The sequence below is a fragment of the Cynocephalus volans genome, chromosome 12, assembly GCF_027409185.1.
Source record: "Cynocephalus volans isolate mCynVol1 chromosome 12, mCynVol1.pri, whole genome shotgun sequence".
NCBI classification, from domain to species: Eukaryota; Metazoa; Chordata; class Mammalia; order Dermoptera; family Cynocephalidae; genus Cynocephalus; species Cynocephalus volans.
Window position 1 is genome coordinate 55,624,132 of NC_084471.1, and position 23,084 is coordinate 55,647,215.

The 23,084-nt window shown below is 38.0% G+C and overlaps 1 protein-coding gene across 1 annotated transcript in view; it reads left to right on the top strand.

Moving 5' to 3' along the window:
• Nucleotides 1–21,469, top strand: part of WIF1 (WNT inhibitory factor 1) — a 69,372-nt gene extending 47,903 nt beyond the window's left edge. The window contains exons 4-10 of the mRNA XM_063076189.1: nt 6,089–6,229; nt 7,138–7,233; nt 8,416–8,511; nt 11,784–11,879; nt 16,821–16,916; nt 17,402–17,497; nt 21,348–21,469. Coding sequence (XP_062932259.1) covers nt 6,089–6,229; nt 7,138–7,233; nt 8,416–8,511; nt 11,784–11,879; nt 16,821–16,916; nt 17,402–17,497; nt 21,348–21,469 — 743 coding nt within the window. The remainder of the gene's footprint in view (nt 1–6,088; nt 6,230–7,137; nt 7,234–8,415; nt 8,512–11,783; nt 11,880–16,820; nt 16,917–17,401; nt 17,498–21,347) is intronic.
• The last annotated feature ends 1,615 nt before the right edge of the window (nt 21,470–23,084 follow it).

The following is a 23,084-nucleotide window of genomic DNA, read 5'->3' on the forward strand; positions in this document are numbered from 1 at the left end:
ACATTTTAAAGACTTCTATTTATGAACCCAATCTATTCTTCAAAAAAGTTTTACCAACTTATACTAGAAGATTTTGACATTGTTTCTCTCATAGCACAAGTATTATATAGTATCATATTTTTTCAGTTTGAGAAATAAAAAATGTCATTTTTCTGTTTTAGTTTCCATTTCTATGAACATCTTAGAATGGGTTTATTAGCCACTTGTGTTTCTTTTGTGTGTGTGACTTGTCTGGTCATGTCCTTCACCAGATTTCTGTTAAGATTTTTCTAATTCATTTTTAAGCGTTCTTTATGCATTAAGGATGTTAATCTTTGTGTTTTAAATTTGTTCCTTATCAATGACTTTAAATTCAATTGTGATTTTTTTTTCATTTGTCTGTTGAGAAAAGAATTTTGTATCTAAAAATTAAATAAATTTTTTAAAAATCTTAGTGAAATTCTGCTTTTTAGGACATGGACACATAAGATTTTAATAGATAGTGTTTAGATAAAACATTTTCTAATAATTTAGGATGTTTATCAATAATAAAACTTAGAGGAAAAAGTGGAGGACACTTTGGGCAAGGTGAGATTGAAAAAACAAGCCTCCTTCTGGCACGAGGTGATGTGCAGGTATGTGCACACGCATACAAGAATATACAGTTTGCATATACAACCCCCCACACATAACACTTTGCATTACAACCTTCCCCCCAACACACATACACAGTTTCTTGGAAGCAGATGTAGGATTTGTTTGCAGAAATGCAGGTGCAAGAAGTTTATGGGAATTTTAGACCATCGTAAGGCAGTTATTCATTAGCCTCATTAGCTCAGTCCCCACAGTAGGAGAAATGAAGGTACCATGAATTATTAAAAAGTAACCAAATCAGTGTGTCTTTGTTCCTAAGCATCCAGGTAGCATTTGTTATTCTACTGGGCTATTTTATACCCCCAAGCTGCTAAACGGTTCTTTTATCACAGATTCCTTTATGCCTAAGCATTGCATGAAGTAAGAAAACTCTTGATCTTTAACAGTTATGAAGTGCCCGCCTCTGGCATCTGAAGAGAACAAAAACAGGAAATACAAACTGCAGGGTGTTTCAGTACAATTACTGAGTTGTATAACAAAAAACAGTTTCTATAAAGTCAAGACTTTGCCTCTTTGAACACTGTCTTTGTCATACCATGAAACCAACAGAGCAGTGGTGTTTCTGAACTAAGAGTCTGAGGAATCCAATGCCTAGAAATGTTTAAATAGGTGCTAATAATGGAAGGACCGTCTTCTTCTTGGTGACCCAGTTCTTAGCAGAATGTGAAGCCCAGGGTAGGTAGTCAGTATTTGCTGAGAGAATGAATGGCCATCTGCGCAGCTTGAAGCACTGATGAATGTTTATGTTAGATAATTTCTCATCATGTAGCAGTTTACAATCATGTGGTGTTGAAGGTGAGCTCTTGCTCGCCTTTCTCTTCTCTTCTCTTATAAAGACAGTGACTCAAATGACTGGAGGCTGAGGCTGCGTGAGCACCATGGCCATCTCAGTGTGGAAGAGATATTCCATCAGAATAAGTTTGCTGTTTACTTAGTTTATATGCAGTCAGTTGTACATCAGTTTGTATATGAATGCTGTGTGAGTTATGTTCAATCTGCTTTAGTTTTTCTGAGCTGTTTTAATTCACCTTTGTTTAGATTATACAACCTAGACTGCATTGAAATTCACAATGTCTGGCCTAATTTCATCTAGTTTTTGGTAAAAGTGGCTCTCTACTTATATGTGTATTAATGAGAAATTGTTTGACTTTCACATTTCTATTATTCCTTGGAAGTAAGAGTGTTCACACTTTTTCTGCCTTCAATGTCTCTTTTCTTTGTGCATGTCTTTCTGAGTGCATGCTGTTAATATTTTATTCTCTCTAGCTCCCCTTGTCTATGGTGAATCTCTGTCTCTGTGAGTGTGGATGTGTGCATACGTGTATGTGCAAGCTTGTGCCTATGTATGTAAGGGAGGGTACATGGGCGTGTCTCCCATAACATGTATCTGTCAGTGCCTAGTTTGTGACAGACAATATGCTAGTTGCTAGGTGCTCAGATTTCAAAAAATTTAAAAAATAAATAAGCTATAGTCCTTGCCTTTGAAAATCTCATCCTTAGCAAGAGTGCAGGCCATAATTACATAATTATACTACAGTGAAATCATATAAATGTATTTGTGAAATATGTAAGTAAAATTATTTAGGCACAGGATACTAGGGAAGGCTACAGAGAGCAAGTATTATTTAATTTTGGCCTTGAAAGTAGAGTGGGAGAACAGACAGAACTGAAGAGAAAGAACATTCCAGGCAGCTGGGTGTGCTGTCAGGCCACAGTGGACCTGCACCACATGTTTGGGGAACTGAGAGAAATGTAGTCTGGGCAGAGTACAGGGTTCACAGAAGGCAACTACTGGAGATAAGACTAACAGAAGTCAGATTTTGTTATTTTTTTAAAAGCAAAATTCTTTGAAAACTTTTAAAAGATGTTTAATTATAATTCTTATTACCTAAATGATCTTACAGATAAAATTTATGTAAGCAAAAAGGAGGACAAGTAGAGTTTGCACAAGAGGAAGTAAAATTTATGTCTTATGTTTTAAAATTGAAAAATGGGCAGTGTAATTAAGGAATTTATGCATCTTTCAGTGGTTTCTACTTTTACATTAAGGATTAATTCATTGAAACTCATAAACTAGGTACCTCCTAAATTCTAAACTTTATTTCCTATTTTCAAATCATTCTATGTTATGGTTCAGATCATAACTATGATTACATGCCTCCTATTTCAAAAGAGATAGATATGTATAGATAAAACTTTTCCATCTGGGCTGAAGGGATTTTTAATGTGTTCATTTTTAACTTGAAGCTGAATTTGTTGGGTTGGAATTATTACATATAAAAAAAAATAAGCAAAAATTTTAAACCTAGAGTATGTTGGATCTTTAAAAGATGAAGGAAGAAGGAAAATATTTTATATTAATAGTAACAGCGATTGGGCATAATTTTAGACTAATAAAATAATTTTTAGAAATATAATTTCTATTAGTTCACTGAGGAAATGAAGATACTACATCTTTAATTATCTTCCAAGACTGTTTGCAGTTTTTCTATTCAAAAATGTTAAAGACTGTTTCTCTCTTTTGCATTTGGCACAATTTGGTACAACTATGCTGTATGTGTGAATGCTGTGATAAGATTTTTTTTTAATGAAAGACATTTTTGATGGTGACTGACACTATTCTTTAAGCTTTTAAATAAAAGAACTTTTTGCACAAATTTTCTAAAAATCCTTTGAATAGTATTATTAGTCATGGCCAAATGAGGAGACAGGCCCAAAGACTTTAACTAAACTACGCCAAGTCAGTGGGTCATATAGCAAGTGCAGTTCTCTACCTGATCCTTGTTTTAAGTGTTAGACAATATTTCCAGATGACAGTTATGTACTATTATTAATTTAAAATATAGGCAAATTAGAGTAGAGAGGTTATAAAAGTCAATACGCAAAGAATCCTGCAGTTGCAGATCCAAACTACTGCAACTACTTTTCATTCTAGTTTAAGTCTGTGGCTTTAAACGTGCCAATTTCTACTTTATTTTTCTAAGTGTTTAAATGATTACGATATGCTACTATCACAAAATATCTTCAAAATAAATAACTGAAACATGATCTCCATAGGGGCTCTTATTTGTTTTGTTCACTATATAGTGTCCCTAGTGCTTAGAACAGTGACCGGCACATAGTAAACATTCAATAAATATTTTTTGAATGAATGAGCTCTTTGTATTGTGACTCAAATATGTATTTAGTCACTTAGAGAAAGGTTAATTTTGAGAACCCTAATGAAAGTTACTAATGATTTGTTTTCCTTATTGAACTTTCTATTGAATTTTATGTCCTTGCATTTTTTTCCCTGGGATTGTTCAGATCTGTGTTTTTTAGCATCACTACAGACCAGTGAACTCTGTGATCGTGTCTTCACCTTCATTGACTCAGAGGCCATGTTAGCAAACCACACACTTTTATGTGAGCACTCCAAACCCTCTGAAGTGCCCCCTGACAACTGGAGCATGTGAACACGTAGTCATGATTTACCCAGATTTGCACCTGGTCTGCTTCTAGCACATCTTAAGATGTGAAGGAACTAATCATTGTTCCTAACTGAATTTCCCACAAACCCAATAAGGCATTATTTGATATTTAACATTCAAAATATGTTTTGAAATTTGACAATGCTGACAAGCAGAAATGACGACGAGTTTACTAACAAGCACCTTATCTTCCATACCAAGATTCTGGAAACTTAAATGAAACCAAAGTGCCTTTTTAAAAGAATCGGGTGGACTGCAATGTGGAGGATGCATAAGGTCCAGGAAAAGAATATATCTGGAAAACAATAAAGTTTGGATGATAGCAGGTGGTGAGGAAGATTCTGAAAGTTCTGTCTTTAAGTGCCTTTTCAGGTTCTTCTATCTTTTTAGGCCTTAGGGCAATTATTAGCCTACCTATTCATGCAGAAGATTCATAAGGAGGGTACGTAAAGTTTTATAGTTGAAGAAAATATAAATGCACCAGAAGAGCAAACAATTTAAAGAAATTATTTGTCAACTCCTTTGCTTCCTTCTGAAATAGCAATCTCTATTAATGGATTTTTTTGTTTTGTCAGTTGGCTTATAGGACTTCATTAAACCAAGGTTTTCAATGGGAACAATTTTACTTTGGAACTTTAGACACAATTTTGGATTTTTCTCTCTTTTTATTTCTGTTAAAATATCTGTATTTCCTTTCATCACATAGTAGATTATTTGCAATGCTCAAATCTCAAGATTCAGGAGAGCTGGAAGGCCATGTCATTTTAGGAATGGCACAATGCCAAAGCTTTGAGAGGGGTTTTTGGTTGCCAGCACATTAAGAAGATTGTATGACCAGCTTGGGTGCAATGCCTTATGGAAAAGAGCAGACCAATTTCCAGCTCATTTCTTCTTATAAACCAAGGGGGAAGGTTTATGAACACTCCAAAGAGAAAGGATTTGTCTTGGCTTAATATGATCTGCCCAAGCTTGGCAGTAACCGTTCCTGCCATACAGAAACAAAATGAAGCAAATTTCACACGTGTACCTACTAGCAATATTTCTTCATATTTATAAGGAAGAACTAGAGTCTGGTGGGTCAGCTAGATCAGTTTTCCCTAGTGGATGTGTTATGATAATCCAGTGGATTTTTGAAATTTACATAGTCTCTCACCCAATAGTCACATCTGATTTGCCCCATTTCCACCCAGTGACTTGTGGTTATTCCACAATTGGTGGTCTCCTGCCCTCTTTGTACAGCAACATTGTGATCTGCCTACTTTGCAGTTTCATTGTCAACACCTACACATGCCACGTGATCATTGGACTCATAAGAAAGAAGTAGCTCCTCTTTAGGAACCTAAACCATTAGGAATAAGACTATCTATGAGATTATTTTGTCACATTAAACTCTCCTCTAGACCCCCAAGATATGGACACTTCATATTAAATAGCCTGAGAAAATATTAACTTCATTAACTTAGTCCTGTGATTGGAGTCTAGTCTGAGTTACAGAATATTTTCAAAGAAGATAGTTTGTTACTTTCAAGCAAACAGTAAAAATAAACTAGTGGGGTATTGCTCATAGGGCTTTATTTCGTGGATTATGAAATGTTGACTTTTAGCAGTTTGGGGTTTACATGGAAGCTGGTGAAAGTGCTCACAAAGTTTCTTCCTCAAGTTAGTCAATCTATGCTTCCGTTTTACACCTTTAATTTCCAGAGAAAATCTTTTTTTTCAAGATAGTACAAGCCCAGACTATGAACAAAATATCCCCAATTCTATATTAGTGGAGTACAAATTAGTGAGGGTCATTCTCCATCCAGCATAATACACGAGTTCTGTGCAGAGGGCCCACATACATTCCCCACTCCAGTGGAAATACAGGGAAGTCAAAGAAATGGGAACATTTTTGCTTTGTTCTTTGTCTCTCTTCCCAAGATTTCTGTAAAACTGGAGTCAACTGGATAAAGTGTTTCTCCATACTTTCTCTCTCTTTCTTTTAGTTGTTCAAGTTGGTTTCCCATGTCTTGGAAAACAAGATGGTGTGGCAGCGTTTGAAGTGAATGTGATTGTAATGAATTCTGAAGGCAACACCATCCTGCAGACACCTCAAAATGCTATCTTCTTCAAAACATGTCAACAAGGTAATCATTGATGGTGATTCAGGAGAAGGTTCATTAGTCTTCCAGGTGTGATTTGGGCAAAAACATCTATACAGTTTTTTTGGATAATTATAACCACACCCATGGGAGGCGGGAGGGGTAAACACAGGGTCTAGCAACAGTTCTAAGACAGACTTTCTCTGGCTTTGACCCCACTTACAGTTTTAGGAACTCCTATACCCCTTCAAAATGCTCTCTCTTCTTCCTCTCTCCCCGCTCCTCCAACACAGTCTCTGGAAGTCCCCAGTGGTCTCTCACTTATGGTCATGAATTTCCCTTCTTTTCTTGCTTTTGTTCCTCATAGCATGGTTATGGTATTTACCAGTACTTCCCACCCGTCAAAGGCAACCCGACTCCACCCCCTGCCAAAGCTCGGTGCTGCTCACATCCACAGACAGCAGGGTCACCACCACCACGCCGGTCACCATCCAGGCCACGTCCGGATGCCCATTTAAACATTAAGGCCTGGCTCCTTTCCCATCCCCACACAAGCTTTTTCAGCACCGATTTAAGTTCTGGAGCCTTTCAGTGCCCTAAAGATGTCTCAGAAAGTTATCCCACCCTCTGAAAGTGCATATTGATGGCAATGTCATCCATTTTATTACAGTGTGAGTTGATAGGCGGGGATGAAAGGCAAAATAAAACTTGCTTTACCTTCTCCCCTGAGCCCCTCCTGTTAGAAGGAGAACTGAGAGAGGTGGAATCTTACTTCGAAGATTTAGTGAAATCCAAGTGGTAGAGAGGGAATGAGATAGAAGTATTGTATTTGATCAGTGACAATAATTGGTGCAATGGAATTAAAGTGATCACTAGTGTCTCTCACTGGCTGTAATGCGCACAACATGATTTCAAGGGTGTGTCCATACAAGCCTTGTTTCTCTTTGGTGAAGCTGAGTGCCCGGGAGGCTGCCGAAATGGAGGCTTCTGTAATGAGAGACGCATCTGCGAGTGTCCCGCTGGGTTCTACGGACCTCACTGCGAGAAAGGTAAACAGAGTGCAGGCTTCCCTTGCCAGCTTCCTAATGAACACAGATCCCACACAGGAGCCCGCATGGGTTTTAAACACATCCCCTAACATTATTTTTCTGGTCACATAAGGATTGGTGAAACTTTAAAAAGCCACAGAAGAGCTTTGGGGAAGGATTTCTTCTAGGAGTGGTTTTCTGTTCAATTTGATATGTGGTGACAAAGGCAGAAAACCTTGGCACAATGTCTCCATTCTTTGTGGCCATCCCCCCACTTCACTATTATACACATTGTACTTTGGCATAGTCTTATGAAAGTTTTGAGGGTTTTTTCCCTCTATACAAGTTGGGTTTAAAATCCAGTATCACCACTGATTTGAAATTATTCCCATTAAAAGTAGCTCAATTCAAAGACTCTATCTGAGTTATGAAGTTGTAATAAGGGGGAAAAAAGATGAAAATCATTTGTGTGGTAAGTACATCATTTCTTTTTAAGAAAACAATGAAATTACCTTTAAGAAAATTATATAGAAAAAGAGATAAGCGAGAAGATGGGTATTAATCACAATATACTTAAATATTAAGAACTTATTTGACCAGGGTAAGCAAAATATTCTTCATCTTCAGGAAGTAAGAATGTTTTCTTATTTTTCTTATTTGCATTTATCTCAGAATTAGAAGATCAAGGAAATAGGGCAGAGGGAAAAAATTTACAGTTTTAAGAAGACTGTATTTTAGTCAAAATGATTCTGGGAAAAATTTAATTGGGCCCTGAAAAGGAACAAATCCAAAATTCTTTTGTGAGAAATTGGTTGAGAACTTGAAAAACAGCCTGATTTATACCACAAAAATAATTTTTTTTTTTTTTTTTTTTTTTTTTTAAAGCTGACCGGTAAGGGGATCTCAACCCTTGACTTGGTGTTGTCAACACCACGCTCAGCCAGTGAGCAAACCGGCCATCCCTATATAGAATCTGAACCCGTGGCCTTGGTGTTATCAGCACCGCACTCTCCCAAGTGAGCCACGGGCCGGCCCTACGCAAAAATAATTTTTAATGTAGTAAACTTGTGTCTCTGAAGGAGTGACCATTTTAGAATTAACCCTAAACCTTGAAAATGTAGACCTGTCGTATTATTGACATTTTAAAATGATCCTGCTCCAAAATCCTGTTTGGCTTTAATCAGGATTCTCTCTCCCTAAAAGCCCTTTGCACACCACGATGTATGAATGGTGGACTTTGCATTACTCCGGGTTTCTGCATCTGCCCACCTGGATTCTATGGAGTCAATTGTGATAAAGGTAACAATTTCTTTTTCAGAACAAAGTTCTTTGTCCTTTTTAAAATGTTGGATTAAAATAAGTATATGTCATCACTCTTAATACAACTCTGTAAAAAGGGTGTATCACTTAGGTTAAAGATGGCTGCTATAGTAACTAAAACCCAAATTTTAAGTGTAAAATTTGTGGGTGAGCTTCTAAGGCTAAAATTTAACAACCTGATCCAAATCGCCTGACCGAGAAGTTTACTGACTCCCAATTTAACACTCTGCTCAAGAATCACATCCCTGAGAGATCAGGTTCCTCCTCCTTAACATTGCAGCAACATAGCCAGATTTTACTCTCAGAAAGTGGATTCAAAGTTGGCCCTAAAATATTACTGAATGATTCCTACGCTTTACAAGATACCTGACTATTTTGCCCAGTTCATATCTTTTAAGTGGAAAAAAGTAAAGAATATCCAGCAGTGTGTGTACTTAATGAAGTTATGCTTGTGTCCAAAATGCTAATTGCATCAATAGAGCATTGTTTTTGGTTAGCAAATATATATCTTGAAATAGAATGACGAATGTTATTTTTGAGAAGTGTCTCTTTAGTGATCATTAATTAGCACCAAGTGAGATTGCCAAAGAGCATTTTAAAAAAAAGAAAGGAAGAAAAGAAAGAAAAGCTAAAGAGCCCTCAGCATGACTCAGAATAATGATTTATGGTCGTCTGCTATTTTATGATATAAAAAGTACTTTTGTACAGTTGTCTGATTTCATTCTCGACAATCTTTTGAGATATTATTCATCTCATTCCCAGATAAGCAAAATGAGGTTTATGGTTCTTGAGCAGCTTGGCCCAAATTCATGTCTTCCACTGTATCATATTGCACCCAAGCTACCTAATTTGGGTCCTGGTTCCTCTGTGAGTGACTCTGGACCTGGGCAAATAACTTGAGCTCTCTGTGGGTCATGCTTTTTCCATTTCTCAACTTGGAATTAAGCCATTAATCCTCCTATCCCCCACCCTTGAGCTAACAAAATGCTAAAGCATTTCTACCTTTTTTTTTTAGTGGCCTTTTAAAACTGGAGCATTAGATTAAAAGACATTTTTAATTGTACATTCGTAAAGATTAAGCACTTATGACACTGATAATAATTAACAGCCAGTGAGTAAAATTCTTTACTGTGAATCATCTTTTTATTTGCCTAAATTTAGCATTCAGCATCTCTGCTATTTCAAAATCAGGCATTTCTGATTTTGAAACAGAATTAATCTTATATTGTCTCAAAGCTATTAAGAAAGTCCTTCAGAGATTTGGATGAGGAGCTCATGTACTCACAGGAGTAAAGAGCCATTTGTGTGGCCTGCTTACGTAGATGTGGCCATTATTGGTGTGGTTTGCACAATGGAATGACAATTGCAATGTTTTTCTAAAGCTGTAATGTCACAAACACTGCATGGTCAACTGCTGAAGGAATATATCTATCTGTATTCTGGGATGTTTTACATTTTGTAATATTTTATCTTCAGATGAAAGATTTTCCTACTTAGACTCTACTAATTTTTTAAAAATTCTTTTGGAAAGTCTGTTGAAATTCCATTTGGTCTCACTGGAGATATGGAAACATTAAAAAAATAATATTTTTTATTACCTCAACAAAAAGATGCTTTTATTATCCAGGAGGGAGTATGGGACTTCTGAAAAATGGTTTAGTTACTGGCATGGCGCTGGGCCTTAACACTATGTATCTGCACAAACATTAAAGAATAACTTTAATTGGTCCTTGGGACATCTGTCACGAACTTTAGGAACTGAGTAGTTAAGCACTGGCCAATATACCCTCAGCCCCAGTGAAAAACATTTACTTTCTCTGGCTCGTTTTCCTAGTTGAGAATCATTGCATAACAGAAATGCAGAGAAGCTTGGTCAGGACTGTAAAATATTACACAAGTACAAAGACTATGGCCAAATTATCCAACTAGCTTTGTCAAATTCTATAACTTTCAATTAAGCTACCAGGCTGACTGCATTCTACACATCTGTGAGGGACAGTGCCCACAGGGCATGGAATAAGCAGGCACAGATCCCAGTGTTTTCTCATCTCCTCTTATCCCCGGGAGAAACAGGGACAAGTGGGGAGACAGGACACACTCACAAAAACAACTGTCCGGCCCTAGCAATACTAGCAGCAAGTAGCAAAGAGCTGGTTCTGATTCTCTTCAATCTCAGATCCAAGTTCTTCTTAAATGCTACTGCTCCCTTCCACAAAAGGCTTGATTTTGCCAAAGCAAGTATAGCATTGCCTTAAGCTGCGGTATATTTCTGATTTTAAACACAACGTTTATCATTTAAGAAGCATGATAGTTGTAGAATATTTTAATTGGACTTTTTCCCACAACGAAAGTACACACATAGCTTTTGGATTTCCTTTCTGATTTTTCTACTGGAAGCTTACTTTAGCTTTTGTTCATCTATAGCCAACTTTGGCCTATTTTATATGAGACAAGAACATATAGGTCATATAACTGGAATTGGTAAATCCAGTCTCTAATTTTAATCTTTATAGAATGAGCCAACTTGTCTATTTTTAGGTATTTCCTCTTCCCCTGTCCCCATTTCTCTGTCATCCCTCTATTTTAGGTGCCAGTGAGCAGTGAAATTATAGAAATTGACACCGAGAGAGAGGGGTTAGGATGAATCATAAGTAGTATGATTATTACCTGGGTAATCTAGTTCATTGGATCCCCACTGTAATACATCCAATTTCTTCATCCCTCCGGCTCATGCTGGTGCCGCATCCCTACCTGTGGGATCTCACAAGGGTCCAGTTTGTCTTTTTCTGAATGCAATTACTCCTTCCTCCAAACGTCATAAAAGTCTATTTTTTAAAAAAATCCTATTAGGTCTTCTCTTCCTTTCATCTGTTCCAAAGTAAATTTTCTTCTTTCTATTCTTCCTTTATCCTCCACCTGAGGCTTAAAAAAAATTTTCTTGGGTTTATAGCATTCTTCTCCTTTTAAGGGTGTAGATATTTATAAGAGATAAAGAGATAATTTGTTTACACACCATGCTTTTTTTGACTAAGATGTTAACTCCCAGAGGCGGGTAGTATATAGTGTGCATGGTGTCCTATTATGTTCTGAAATCTGCAAATGGTTACAATTTACGTATTTGTAAAGCAGCTTACTTTTTTAAGTAAATGGGCAAGTAGCAGATGCTTAGGAAAAATCACCTCATTTTAAGTGAAGTTTTTGTTAGATTTAACCTGCTATCTAATGTAACTCCCTGTTATTCATTCTAACAGCAAACTGCTCAACCACCTGCTTTAATGGAGGGACCTGTTTCTACCCTGGAAAATGTATTTGCCCTCCAGGACTAGAGGGGGAGCAGTGTGAAATAAGTGAGTATTGACTTTCTGCATTCTCTATGTTTTCGGGGGACCTTAAAAACTTCATCTAGACCCTTCATTTTATTAGGGAGGAATCTGAAGTCCAGAGAGAATGAATAGCTTGTCTAAGGTCTTAGGCCAGTGGTTTCTTTTTACTAGGTTCAGCTGCCACTTATCGTGGCTAAAGGTGGGCAAAGAGTGACATAGCTCCCCTCAGAGGACCTAGAACAAATACTGTCTGATTTGGTTATGTCTGGGTGTGTATTATGTGGCATGTTTCACTGTTTCTTGTTAGTGATTTTGTCCCCTTCTCAGTATGCAGAGCCCATAGCCTCAGCCTAGAAATGTAGACCAGAGCTGTGGAACAGCCGAGATTTGTTCACCTACCTGCAGGTACAGGAGGTTTTCCTGCCACTTGTTACCAGATATCCTAGGCTGGACTGAGCCTAATAACACATCTAACAGAAAAAGACCCAAGAAAAAGGAGAATAAAAGGTGCACAGCAATAAAAAAGAATGAACTAATAGCAAACACGACATGAATGAATCACACAGATATTATATAAAATGAAAGGTGCCAGACACAAAAATCGCCTACTGCATGATCCCATATTTTTGAAGTTCAAGAACAGCCAAAACTAATGGATGACGATGGAAACCAGAGTCATAGTGGGGGCACAAAGAAACTTTATGGGGTGCTGAAAATGTTTTATATCTTGATTGGTGAGGTGTCACATGAGTGTTTATTCATGTAAAAAAATAGTTGAGCCATAAACTTAAGATTGGTGCACATTATGCCTCCGCTATATGTTTGTCATGCTTCAGTACAAAAAAAACTACAACTTAAGGGTGGAATGTGGTAGATAATCATTGTTTGGAGAACCAGTATACCAAATTGCTTGTCCTGGCTTTGCCATGTAGCCCTCAGCAAGTCACTTATCCTCTGTATTAAACTCAGAAATGCACCAACCACATCCTAGATTGCTTTATGACTCTGAAAGCAGACAGTGCCAAAGCACATGCCCAGGAAGGAGCCAGAGAAATGTGGCCATGTCTGCTGAGGGTGCTGTGTTTCTGCCTTTCTTGATGCGTGTTAGGGAAACTCGAGCATTCTCAGTTCCAGCTGCATCGCATCTGTAAAACTCTGCTGTGTTTGTGACAGCCATAGTTTCTGAAGTTGTAATGGATTCAAAATTAAATAATACTAAGTTCCTATTTTAACTTTCATCCCCTAATTTATTTGTGGGGTTTTGTACTTTAATGAGTAGTAGATGAAGTAACTATATTTTATAGAGTTCAAATAAAATACCTCTAAAGTTCCCATAGAACATGTAATTAATTGTCAGGATATGGTATCTATTCTTATTAATTACCCTTCCCTGATAAAGATATCTCTAAACTAACTCCCCTCAATTTTCTCCTTGCACTTACTCTCAGACTTTGTGTACTTAGTTGGTTTATGTTTATGTTGGTTCGTGTCCCTCTTGAGCTCATTTCTCTTCATGTAAGTGTGCCCTTTCATGCCCTTAGGTTTATGAACTTTCCATTGGCAGAGACAATGTTTTTTATTCCTGTTTTTTGGTTTTGTTTTGTTTTTTCTAACTGCACCAAAAATGTGGGTCTTTGAAAGTTTCTGATGGACCCTACCACAAGTTTTATCCAAAATCCTTTTAGAAAATTTCCTGTTTATATTACAGGAACCACATCAGCAGGAAAATATGGAAATGGGTCTTGAGGTGAAAAGTACCTCTAAAAATAGAGACAAAAAGTTGACTTTTGTATTCTTATTTTTAGATTGAGTTCATGTACCATAATATTCAACATTTTCAAGTGTGCTATTCAGTATATGCACAAAGTTGTCTAGCTATCACCTTTTTCAAATTCCAGAACAATTCATCACCCCTTAAAGAATGCCCTTTTAGCAGTCACTCCCCAGTCCCCTCTCCGCCCAGACCCTGGAACCCACTAATCCTGCTTTCTGTCTCTTTAGACATGTCTATTCTGAGCATTTCATATAAATGGAATCATACAATATATGGCATTTCGTGTCTGCCTTTTTTCACTTAGGTTCATTCTAAGGTTTTCAAGGCTCATCCATGCTGTAGCATATATCAGTACTTCCTTTTTTTGGTGAATAATATTCAATTGTGTGGATATAACACATTTTGTTTATTCATTCATCAGTTAATAGACATTTGGGTTGTTTTCACTTTGGGGCTATTATGAATAATGCTTCTATGAACATTTGTGTGCAAATTTTTTGTGTGGACGTAAGTTTTCATTTCTCTTGTGTATGTATCTAGGAGTCGAATTGCTGGATTATCTGGTAATAACTTTTTTGAGGACCTGCCAGATTGTTTTCCTAAGTGGCTATACCATTTTACATTCCTACCAGCAGTGTACAAGGGTTCCAATTTCTCCACATCCTGACCAAACTCATGATTTTCTCTTTTTTAGATGAAATGTATATTCTGGGTGGGTTGAAGAAGTTTAATGTCTTTATTTTGTCAATGCCTATTTCGCTGTTCTCATAAGGATTCGGCCATATAATAAAAATACCAACTGTTTAGTCATATCTCTTTGTCTTTAGGCAATACTTAGTCTCTTTAGGTAAAAATGTGCAATCTCTCAGGCTGATTCAATTTTCCACTATCCAGTGTATGCATTTGGTCGCAAAATATTTTCAGGAAAAGGAAATCAATATTAAAGACACTTATAGGATTCTGAATTTTAAAATAATCAGCTCTTCATGAGATTTGGTGCCTATAGCCTTCTATCAGTCTTCTGCAGTCTCGTTTCTGTTGTGTGATAACCAGGAAAGATGTCATCCTTCCTGGCTGAGGTGAATCTAAGGGTCCTTGCTTCCCTCTTGCCAAGAAAGCAAAAAGTTCCATGGCATTAATGAAAAGATTCTCTCCATGAGCCATTCTCTGCATTAGCCTCAGTTACAAGTTCACTCTTCATAGAGCATGGGAACATTTGGGCTCACCAAGTATTTCACATATAAGTACTCTGTCTTTTCAGCCATATAATTATCATCCCACATCTTGCTTGCTTGAAAAAAAAAAAAAGCCCAATGCATTAAAGAGTACTATGATATGATCCAGTTTTCTGTGTACTGTTGGGGTCAGGTGTTTCTTTGATGCAAATAGAAATTTGGAGTCAGATATTCCTTTCTTTCAGGTAAGGGTTGAGATCTTAACTAAATAGTGAATAGTATATCCAAACCCATCAAAAAGAACTCTTTTGGATTTTTAATGGTCAAGGAAAAGGTGGTATTCCATTGTCAAGGTTGTTTTAATACCTATTTGTAGAACATCCCTGCTTCAGAAAAACCTCAGATTGTAATGGTATTTCAGGTTTGGGAAAGACCCTAATATCCCAATATTGTTATGTCTATATTGTCTCCACAATGACTAAATGCTGCTTTCGTCAATTTATATATGAAGAAAGTCCTTTGGGGTAAGTAAAAAGAGAAAGTGTTTTTAGTAAAATGATTTTCATATGAAATTCACTTACTGTTTGTCAAAAATAGCACTTGTAAGTAAAATATATTGTAGTACATCTTTCAAAGCTTTCTTTGGCCTTAAAAAAAAAAAGCTTAGAGAATGAAAGGTGGATTCACTTAAGACAAATATTTTATTCTTCTCTTTTCATGTACTCAGAGGCATGTGTAGTGAGTGTTCTGCTAAAGTGAAGAAAAAAAGAAAGAACAGGAAAAAAATCCAAACTCCTCCACTACCAAAATTGAATGGCCATTTACTCTCTTTGCAACAACATTATGCCAGTCATGGGATGTGGTTTCAGCTCTGGGTGGACAGTTCTTCACCTTCCACTTCTTTAAAACCTTCAGCCTTACAATGGCAAAGTCTAGATTGCAGAGGGAGAACAATAGCCTCTGAAGTAAAAGGGAGAAAATTATTACACAATTTTACATCTAGGGCCCGATTCTAGCTCTAAAATTCTGTGATTCAAAGATCGGTGAAAATATTAGCAATACTCATTTGGCACAAAGAGATAAAGGAAAGAATGAGGTATCATTAGCATCTGAGACATTCCAGAAAAATGCATGGCTGTTGTTTCAGACACCATTAGTGCTTCGCCTCATGGCCTCTCTGCCAGCCTGTCACTCCAGCCATTGCTGCAACAGCCTGTTTGCACAGGGGTAAGCTGACTGCACTGCATCTTAGCCTCTCCACACTTTCACTTGCCATCCAGAGACTTCTCTGAGTCCTGCAGAAACACATCGCAGCATGGAAGTGTGAGGAAGTTAACCATGGGACAACCCTTGACCAGCAGGAGGCAGAGGATGATGAATGAACGCTCCCCTCTCTTCCTTTGGACAACTCTAAGGTGTCATCTATGTGGCTCCCTGGAGAGACCCAGCAGGGTAGAGCCCAGTTTCCCATAGTGGTGACCGACCCACAAACGCACCGTGTTACCTTTCTCTCCTCCCCCATCTCGCTCCTCCCATCCCCCCATTCCTGTCTCCTAGATCACTTCCCTGCTTTCTGCGGAATCCCAGGCTAAGATGTAGTCCTCAGATACAGGTGTAGGTCTGCTTTCAGAAAAGGTGACATTCAAAAATCAGAAGTCAGAGAAAAGATCATTTAGAGGGTCATTCATATCTTAACTTTTAGTAAGGTATATCTTAAATTACATTTATGGATCAGTTAAAACATTATGCTATTTATAAAAATGTAATGTAAATACAGCATCTTGGTAGCACATTTACTGTGGAAGAAGATATATATACAAAATTGTAAATAAAAATATTAGCCTGTCTGTTCCAAAACCAAAATTCAAACAGTATAAAAACCACAGTAGATCACTGAAAATAACTGTCGTTTAAAAACATTTATCCTCTCAAAGCCTTGTGATTTTTTTGAAAAATGTAATTACCTCTGAATGAAGTACTGAGTTCCTTGCTTTTTTGCATTCTTCTCGATTTCAGGCAAATGCCCACAACCCTGCAGAAATGGAGGTAAATGCATTGGTAAGAGCAAATGTAAGTGCTCCAAAGGTTACCAAGGAGACCTCTGCTCAAAGCGTAAGTACCCCATACCCCTAATCAATCTGGGTTACAGGATAATTAAGCCAGCAGTCATCTCTTATTAGATGCCTACTGCATGTTGCCTAGACATCACAGTTAACCTTTCTTCACTGACATACATGTTTTCTTTATGTAGATCAACGATGTTGTATGAAATCCATGCATGTAAAAAAATTTACACACTCACACACAACTGGTTTAACTATTAGTGGTTTTCTTAAAGAAAACAAACTTCTATTGCCCAGCAGTTTTAAAATCCTGTAGAGCATCTTTTGTGAATGAGAAACAGCATGCTTAGTTTAAGATTACTCTCAGGACTTTTTCAAAAAGTCCAGTTTATAGCTGGAGATTGACTTAGAAAAAAAAATTAGGGGACGAAGCCAAAACTAACACATTCTAAAGAACTGAAGGAAAACAGCTTTGTAATTTCTGTTGAAAAATGAAAGATCGGGAAACATTCTTTTTATCTCCTTTGATTCTAGCCGTCTGCGAGCCTGGCTGTGGTGCACACGGAACCTGCCATGAACCCAACAAATGCCAATGTCAAGAAGGCTGGCACGGAAGACGCTGCAACAAAAGTGAGTGGGGGACCGTCTGGGGAGCCAGCCTCTTTCACGTCTGCTGTTGGCTCTGGAAGCTAACAGAGAGTCCATAAGTCAGCCCTGCTTCCCATTTCATTGAAAGCAACTTTACCTTCTCTGCCCCCAGCTCCCCTTTCCTGCTCTAGACTTTAGAGTCTAACTTTAGAGTGTCAAGAGTAATGTGTCATTGTAAAATACTACCACAAATATTTCCTAGGGTAAATTAGTAATACAGGTCAATTTGGTAATACAGTATATTAACTATGAAAGAAATGACAATTTAAATTAAGATTTTAAATCAAATGCAGAATCAGTATCTACTTGCCTCTGATTGTATAAATCAAGATTTGTCTGTATTTTGAATATAAAACGTGAAGAGTTTTGCTTTTTACAATCTCTAAATTGTATTGGTTACAGTGAGTTTTAAATGAGTTCTTCTGAGGAAAAGAAAAGGTCTGTGAAGCCCCTCTATGGGAGAGATGTTTTAAAGGAGTTGTGTTTTTTCAAATTTACTGACTACCAAAAATGAACTAGCTGCACAGATGAACCACTGGCCTATTTTATACACAGAATGAAACGTGCTAAATTTAACCATTTAGTATTGATTGGTGTCTCCTCTGTGCTAAGCATGAATCCAAGCATTGAGCACACACCAGCAAACAGATGGAAAGGCCCTGCCTTGTGGAGTACAGGTTAGCAAGTGAACAAAATAACACAGTTTTAGTATGTATGGAAGCTAGAACTCAGTCTCCTAAGCATGGGCCCACTGTCTACTCTACTTTGAGGAAAGGAAGGCTTCGGTCATACAACACTCTTCAGTAACAAAAGTCCAGATTTTGTCTATCATATCATGTCTCCAAAATAATAGATACAAATTGAAAAAATCTTACAGATCCCATATTTTTCTAGATTGGAAGTCTCCAAAAGGTGATGCATGCAACCCAGTGAGTGTGGAAATTATTATTTGGGGTGCTTAGGGAAAACATTAGTTTTAAAATATTTTTTACATTTTACATTATGTTATTTATATTTATATATAAATATATACTTAATATATATTTATATTTATTGCAATCTTAATTTCTAGTTTCTGTGCATGTTTTACAGTTTTCGTATTATATTATTCTGATGTATATATAATACATTTATATGTGGGTGTACATATTTGTTTATTTTACGGTAGGCTACACTAAGCCATTGATTGATTTTTTTTCACCCACTGAATTGAGTAGATGGTTGATTGAATTGACTTCACATGGGCACAGTTCAATACAAAGTGCAGCTGATCTGGAAAATAGCTCTTCACACAGTGGCAATGGTTGAATGGCATCCCTTCTAGGACTACTTATAGAGAAACCTTCTTTGGACTGAAAGATCTATAGGAGACTAACCGTTTCTGGAACCATTTTGGAAAAGAGTGAACCAAACCCTTGATACCACCCTCAATTGCATACAAACTCCAAGGCTTATCCCAGAATCAAAGTAATTTTCCAGAAGTCCCAGGAGCTAGGGATGACCTGAGATCAGACCATGCATCATAGAACTCAATCACAAAGGTCTTCTGTGACTCATACCTGGGCCTGGTGATCACCAAGAGTGATAAGATTGGAGCACTGTTCCCTCTGATACACCTGGTCCCTCTTCCAAAAAGAAAGCAAATTAAGGGGCCATCTTGCAGAGACGAGCACATCTGACTGGTCTGCCAGCCTCCCAATAGCACCCCCACTTGCAGGCCATGCTGCCGAGAGCTGCTGTCATCAGAGTACCGCGTTCAGATCAAGGCATTGCATGCCAGAAAGATGCCCCAGTGCTTGATCAAAATGCAAACGTGTTCTCCTGGACAGGCCACCCAGCCATTTTGTACATTAGCTAAAAGAATGAGGTTTATTTCGACTAGCAGGAGGTAGAAAGGAAGCTCTGAAGCACAGAGTTCTGCCAACACTCCCAGCGGGGCAACACGTCAGAAGGTCCTGGGCACCCAGCAGGGAGGGTTAGGCTTCATGAGTGGCAGGGCGAGCAGCAGGGTAGGGATTTACTCTAGCTGTTGGGAAAATATAAGAAAATGGTCAGGGCCCCTCAGATGTTTAGAATCTTGCTGAGCGTTTGATGTAAATATGCACATGTGCCCAGGTGTTCCTTGGCTATTTGCTAACGTAATTGAGCATGTGCACCCAGGTGTCTTGGGTTATGGACTTAAGTATAAAGGACAAGTGGCTCTGATCCACAGGGCCCTCCTGCCTCCAGGGTGCCCCCAGGGGGCCACGGGGAGGCCGCTACTGCTGCTGCAAGGTGTTGCTGCCAGTGTCCCTGGGACCCTCCGAGAGGCCGCCTCCACTGCTGCTGCTGCTACTGCTGCTGCTGCTGCTGCTTCTGCGGACTGAGTTCGTGTCATCTGCCAACAGCTCCCAGGACCTTTCCCAATTACTTGGCATGGACCTGCGTGTGAGAAGTCTGGCGACCCAGCCTGGCATGTGAGGGGTCTGGTGACCCAGCCTGCGTGTGAGGGGTTTGGTGACCCAGCCTGGAATGTGAAGGGTCTAGTGACCCAGCCTGGCATGTGAGGGGTCTGTGACCCAGTCTGTACAATGGATTTGAAGGGTCTGAGCCCTAGCCCTGACGATACAAATGGAAACTCAGTATAACTAAAATAATGAAAATTTTGGCTTTAGCTATGACTTGCCTTACTCAACAACTGGCGTAGTTTTGTAGCTTTATACCAGCTCATTGTTGGCTCGTGTTTTGATCATTCCATGAGCGACTAGCCTACATACTGACAACTCAAAGAAACACATTCAGGAACAAAATATTCTGTTCTCTCAGTAGTTAACAGCATGTTTGCATTTAAAGACCACAAGGAATGAATGAATATCAAACTTGATTCTGATGCACAAGAAGATGGAGGCAGATTTGTTCAATATAATTGCTGCCTTGGATCAGTTTTAGGACATCAGAAATGAGTCAGTGCCCTAAGCACCTTTTGAAGTTCACAAGTAGGAGGAAAAGAGGTCTCAAGTTGTATAACTCAGTGCTACATTCTACTTACATGCAACCCAATGAGTGTGGAAATTATCGGTTGGGGTGCTGAGGGAAAATATTAGTTTAAAAATATTTTTTACATTTTATATTACTATATTTATATTAATATATAAAAACATATTTAATATATAAGTATTTGTATTTATTGCAATCTTTTTAATTTCTAATTTTTGTGCATGTTTTAGTTTTCACATTATATATCCACCTTGAACAGATCCCCACCTTGAACCAAACTCACAAATCCCCATTGATAGGGAGTCAGTTCAAATCATAACCCTTTCTCTAACACATATAATGGAAGTCCTTAATTCTTACAAAATTCCTGTTTTGTGTAAGTGCAATAGCCACACCCAATCATGTGATCTTTATGAAGCGTGGGGGTTGTTACATTGAACTGGATCAACATAAGCTAGGCTGGTTTTGCAATGCAGTGAAAAGGATCAAGGACCAGGTCCTCTGCAGAAGCATTCAAAGCCTCAGCGCTAGACTCTTACCAGCCCTTGGGTGGAGAATATCCTTTCACGCAATCCCATTCATCCAAACTCTGCATCAGGAGTTTCTGTCTGCATGGCTAAACCATACAGTGAGTGAGAAATCCAGTGCCAGATTCGATGGTATTAGTACAATGGGTTTCTTTTAACGGAGATCTTGAACCTGTACCATCTCTTCATTCAGGTAGATTTTTGTGGTCTCTGTGGTCTTTCACTCTGGGTTAAAAAGGCAAAATGGATTTCATTTGAATGGTGAATAATGAATCTGAAGAGCCTGTTTTTGTACTTTCTTTCCTTTTAAGCTGTGAATAATTTTGCAGGGTACGGAGCCAGCCTCATGCATGCCCTGAGGCCAGCAGGCGCCCGACTCGGGCAGCACACGCCTTCACTTAAAAAGGCCGAGGAGCGGCAGGATCCACCTGAATCCAATTACATCTGGTGAACTCCGACATCTGAAACGTTTTAAGTTACACCAAGTTCATAGCCTTTGTTAACCTTTCATGTGTTGAATGTTCAAATAATGTTCATTACACTTAAGAATACTGGTCTGAATTTTATTAGCTTCATTATAAATCACTGAGCTGATATTTACTCTGCCTTTTAAGTTTTCTAAGTACGTCTGTAGCATGACGGTATAGATTTTCTTGTTTCAGTGCTTTGGTACAGATTTTATATTATGTCAGTTGATCAGGTTAAAATTTTGTCTTTTCAGTGTGTAGTTGGCAGATATTTTCAAAAGTACAATGCATTCATGGTGTCAAGGGGCTGGGGAACATTAGAGAAGTTAAATTGGGCAAAAAATGCATAAATCACAAGGGTTTGAATGAAGCAATAAAGAGTGTTGAAGTTACAGCATTTCAAATTTTATTGTCATATATTTAAAAGTTTGTCACATTTCAAATTGCCCTGATTTTTGAACTCTGAATACAGTATATTTTGACCTTGCCATTATTCCAGAGAACTCAGTATTGGGGGAAAAGAAAAATTACACTGTGGTAGTGACATTTAAACAATATAATATATTGTAAACACAATGAAATAGGGAATATAATGTATGAACTTTTTGCATTGGCTTGAAGCAATATAATATATTGTAAACAAAACACAGCTCTTACATAATAAACATTTTATACTGTTTGTATGTATAAAATAAAGGTGCTGCTTTAGTTTTCTGAGTGTTGTGTGGAGTGGTCTTTTCATGTGCTATATTATGGAAACAAAATTGGCTGCAATTTAGTGGTAGTTAATACTTTGCAGTACCATGAAAAGATAAGAGAGTCCATTCTCTGGTGCTGCCCTGGCTCTCCAGCCTCATTGCTGTCTCCTGCTCTCTGACTGTACTCCAGCCCTACCACACTATACTCTGTTGTCACTGCCTGCAATACGCTGCTCACGTCAGGTCTCAGCTTAGCTGTCATTGCTTTCAAGAAGTCTTCTCTAAAGTAGAATATGTTCACTATCCCTTTAGTGGAAGACTTCCTAAGACTTTCTAAAGGTGTCAAAGTGTCACAAATGAAAAGTGCTACCATTTATTAAAAAACCTATTAGTTTCCTTGGACTGGACACTTAGATCAGTTGGTTAGAGCACAGTGTTATAACACCAAGGTCAAGGGTTTGGATCCCTGTACTGGCTATCAACCAAGAAAAAAACAGAAAACCTATTGGTTCCCAAGTACATTATATATGTTATCTTACAATCCTATGAGGCGAGTATTATTGTGCCCTCTTACAAATCGGGAAACTGAGGCTTGAAGATAGTAAGTAATTTACCCAAGATCACACATCATAGGGACAGGATTTGAATCCATGTCATTTGACTCCAAAGTATTAACTCAGCGTGGCTCTCCCTCCTTCCTTTTGCCCAGCAGATTTACTAAAACATAAAATTCTGCAAATCCTAGAGAGCAGCTTTCCAACATATGCTAGTCTCCTCATTCTCCCAAGGGAATGTAGACTTTGTTTTATAAATAATCTAATGTCTATGGTTGTCGTCTGCAAGGGTGTGTCATGATCAGTTGTGTGGTGTAGAAGGTGACATGTTGATGGAAAGTGATGAA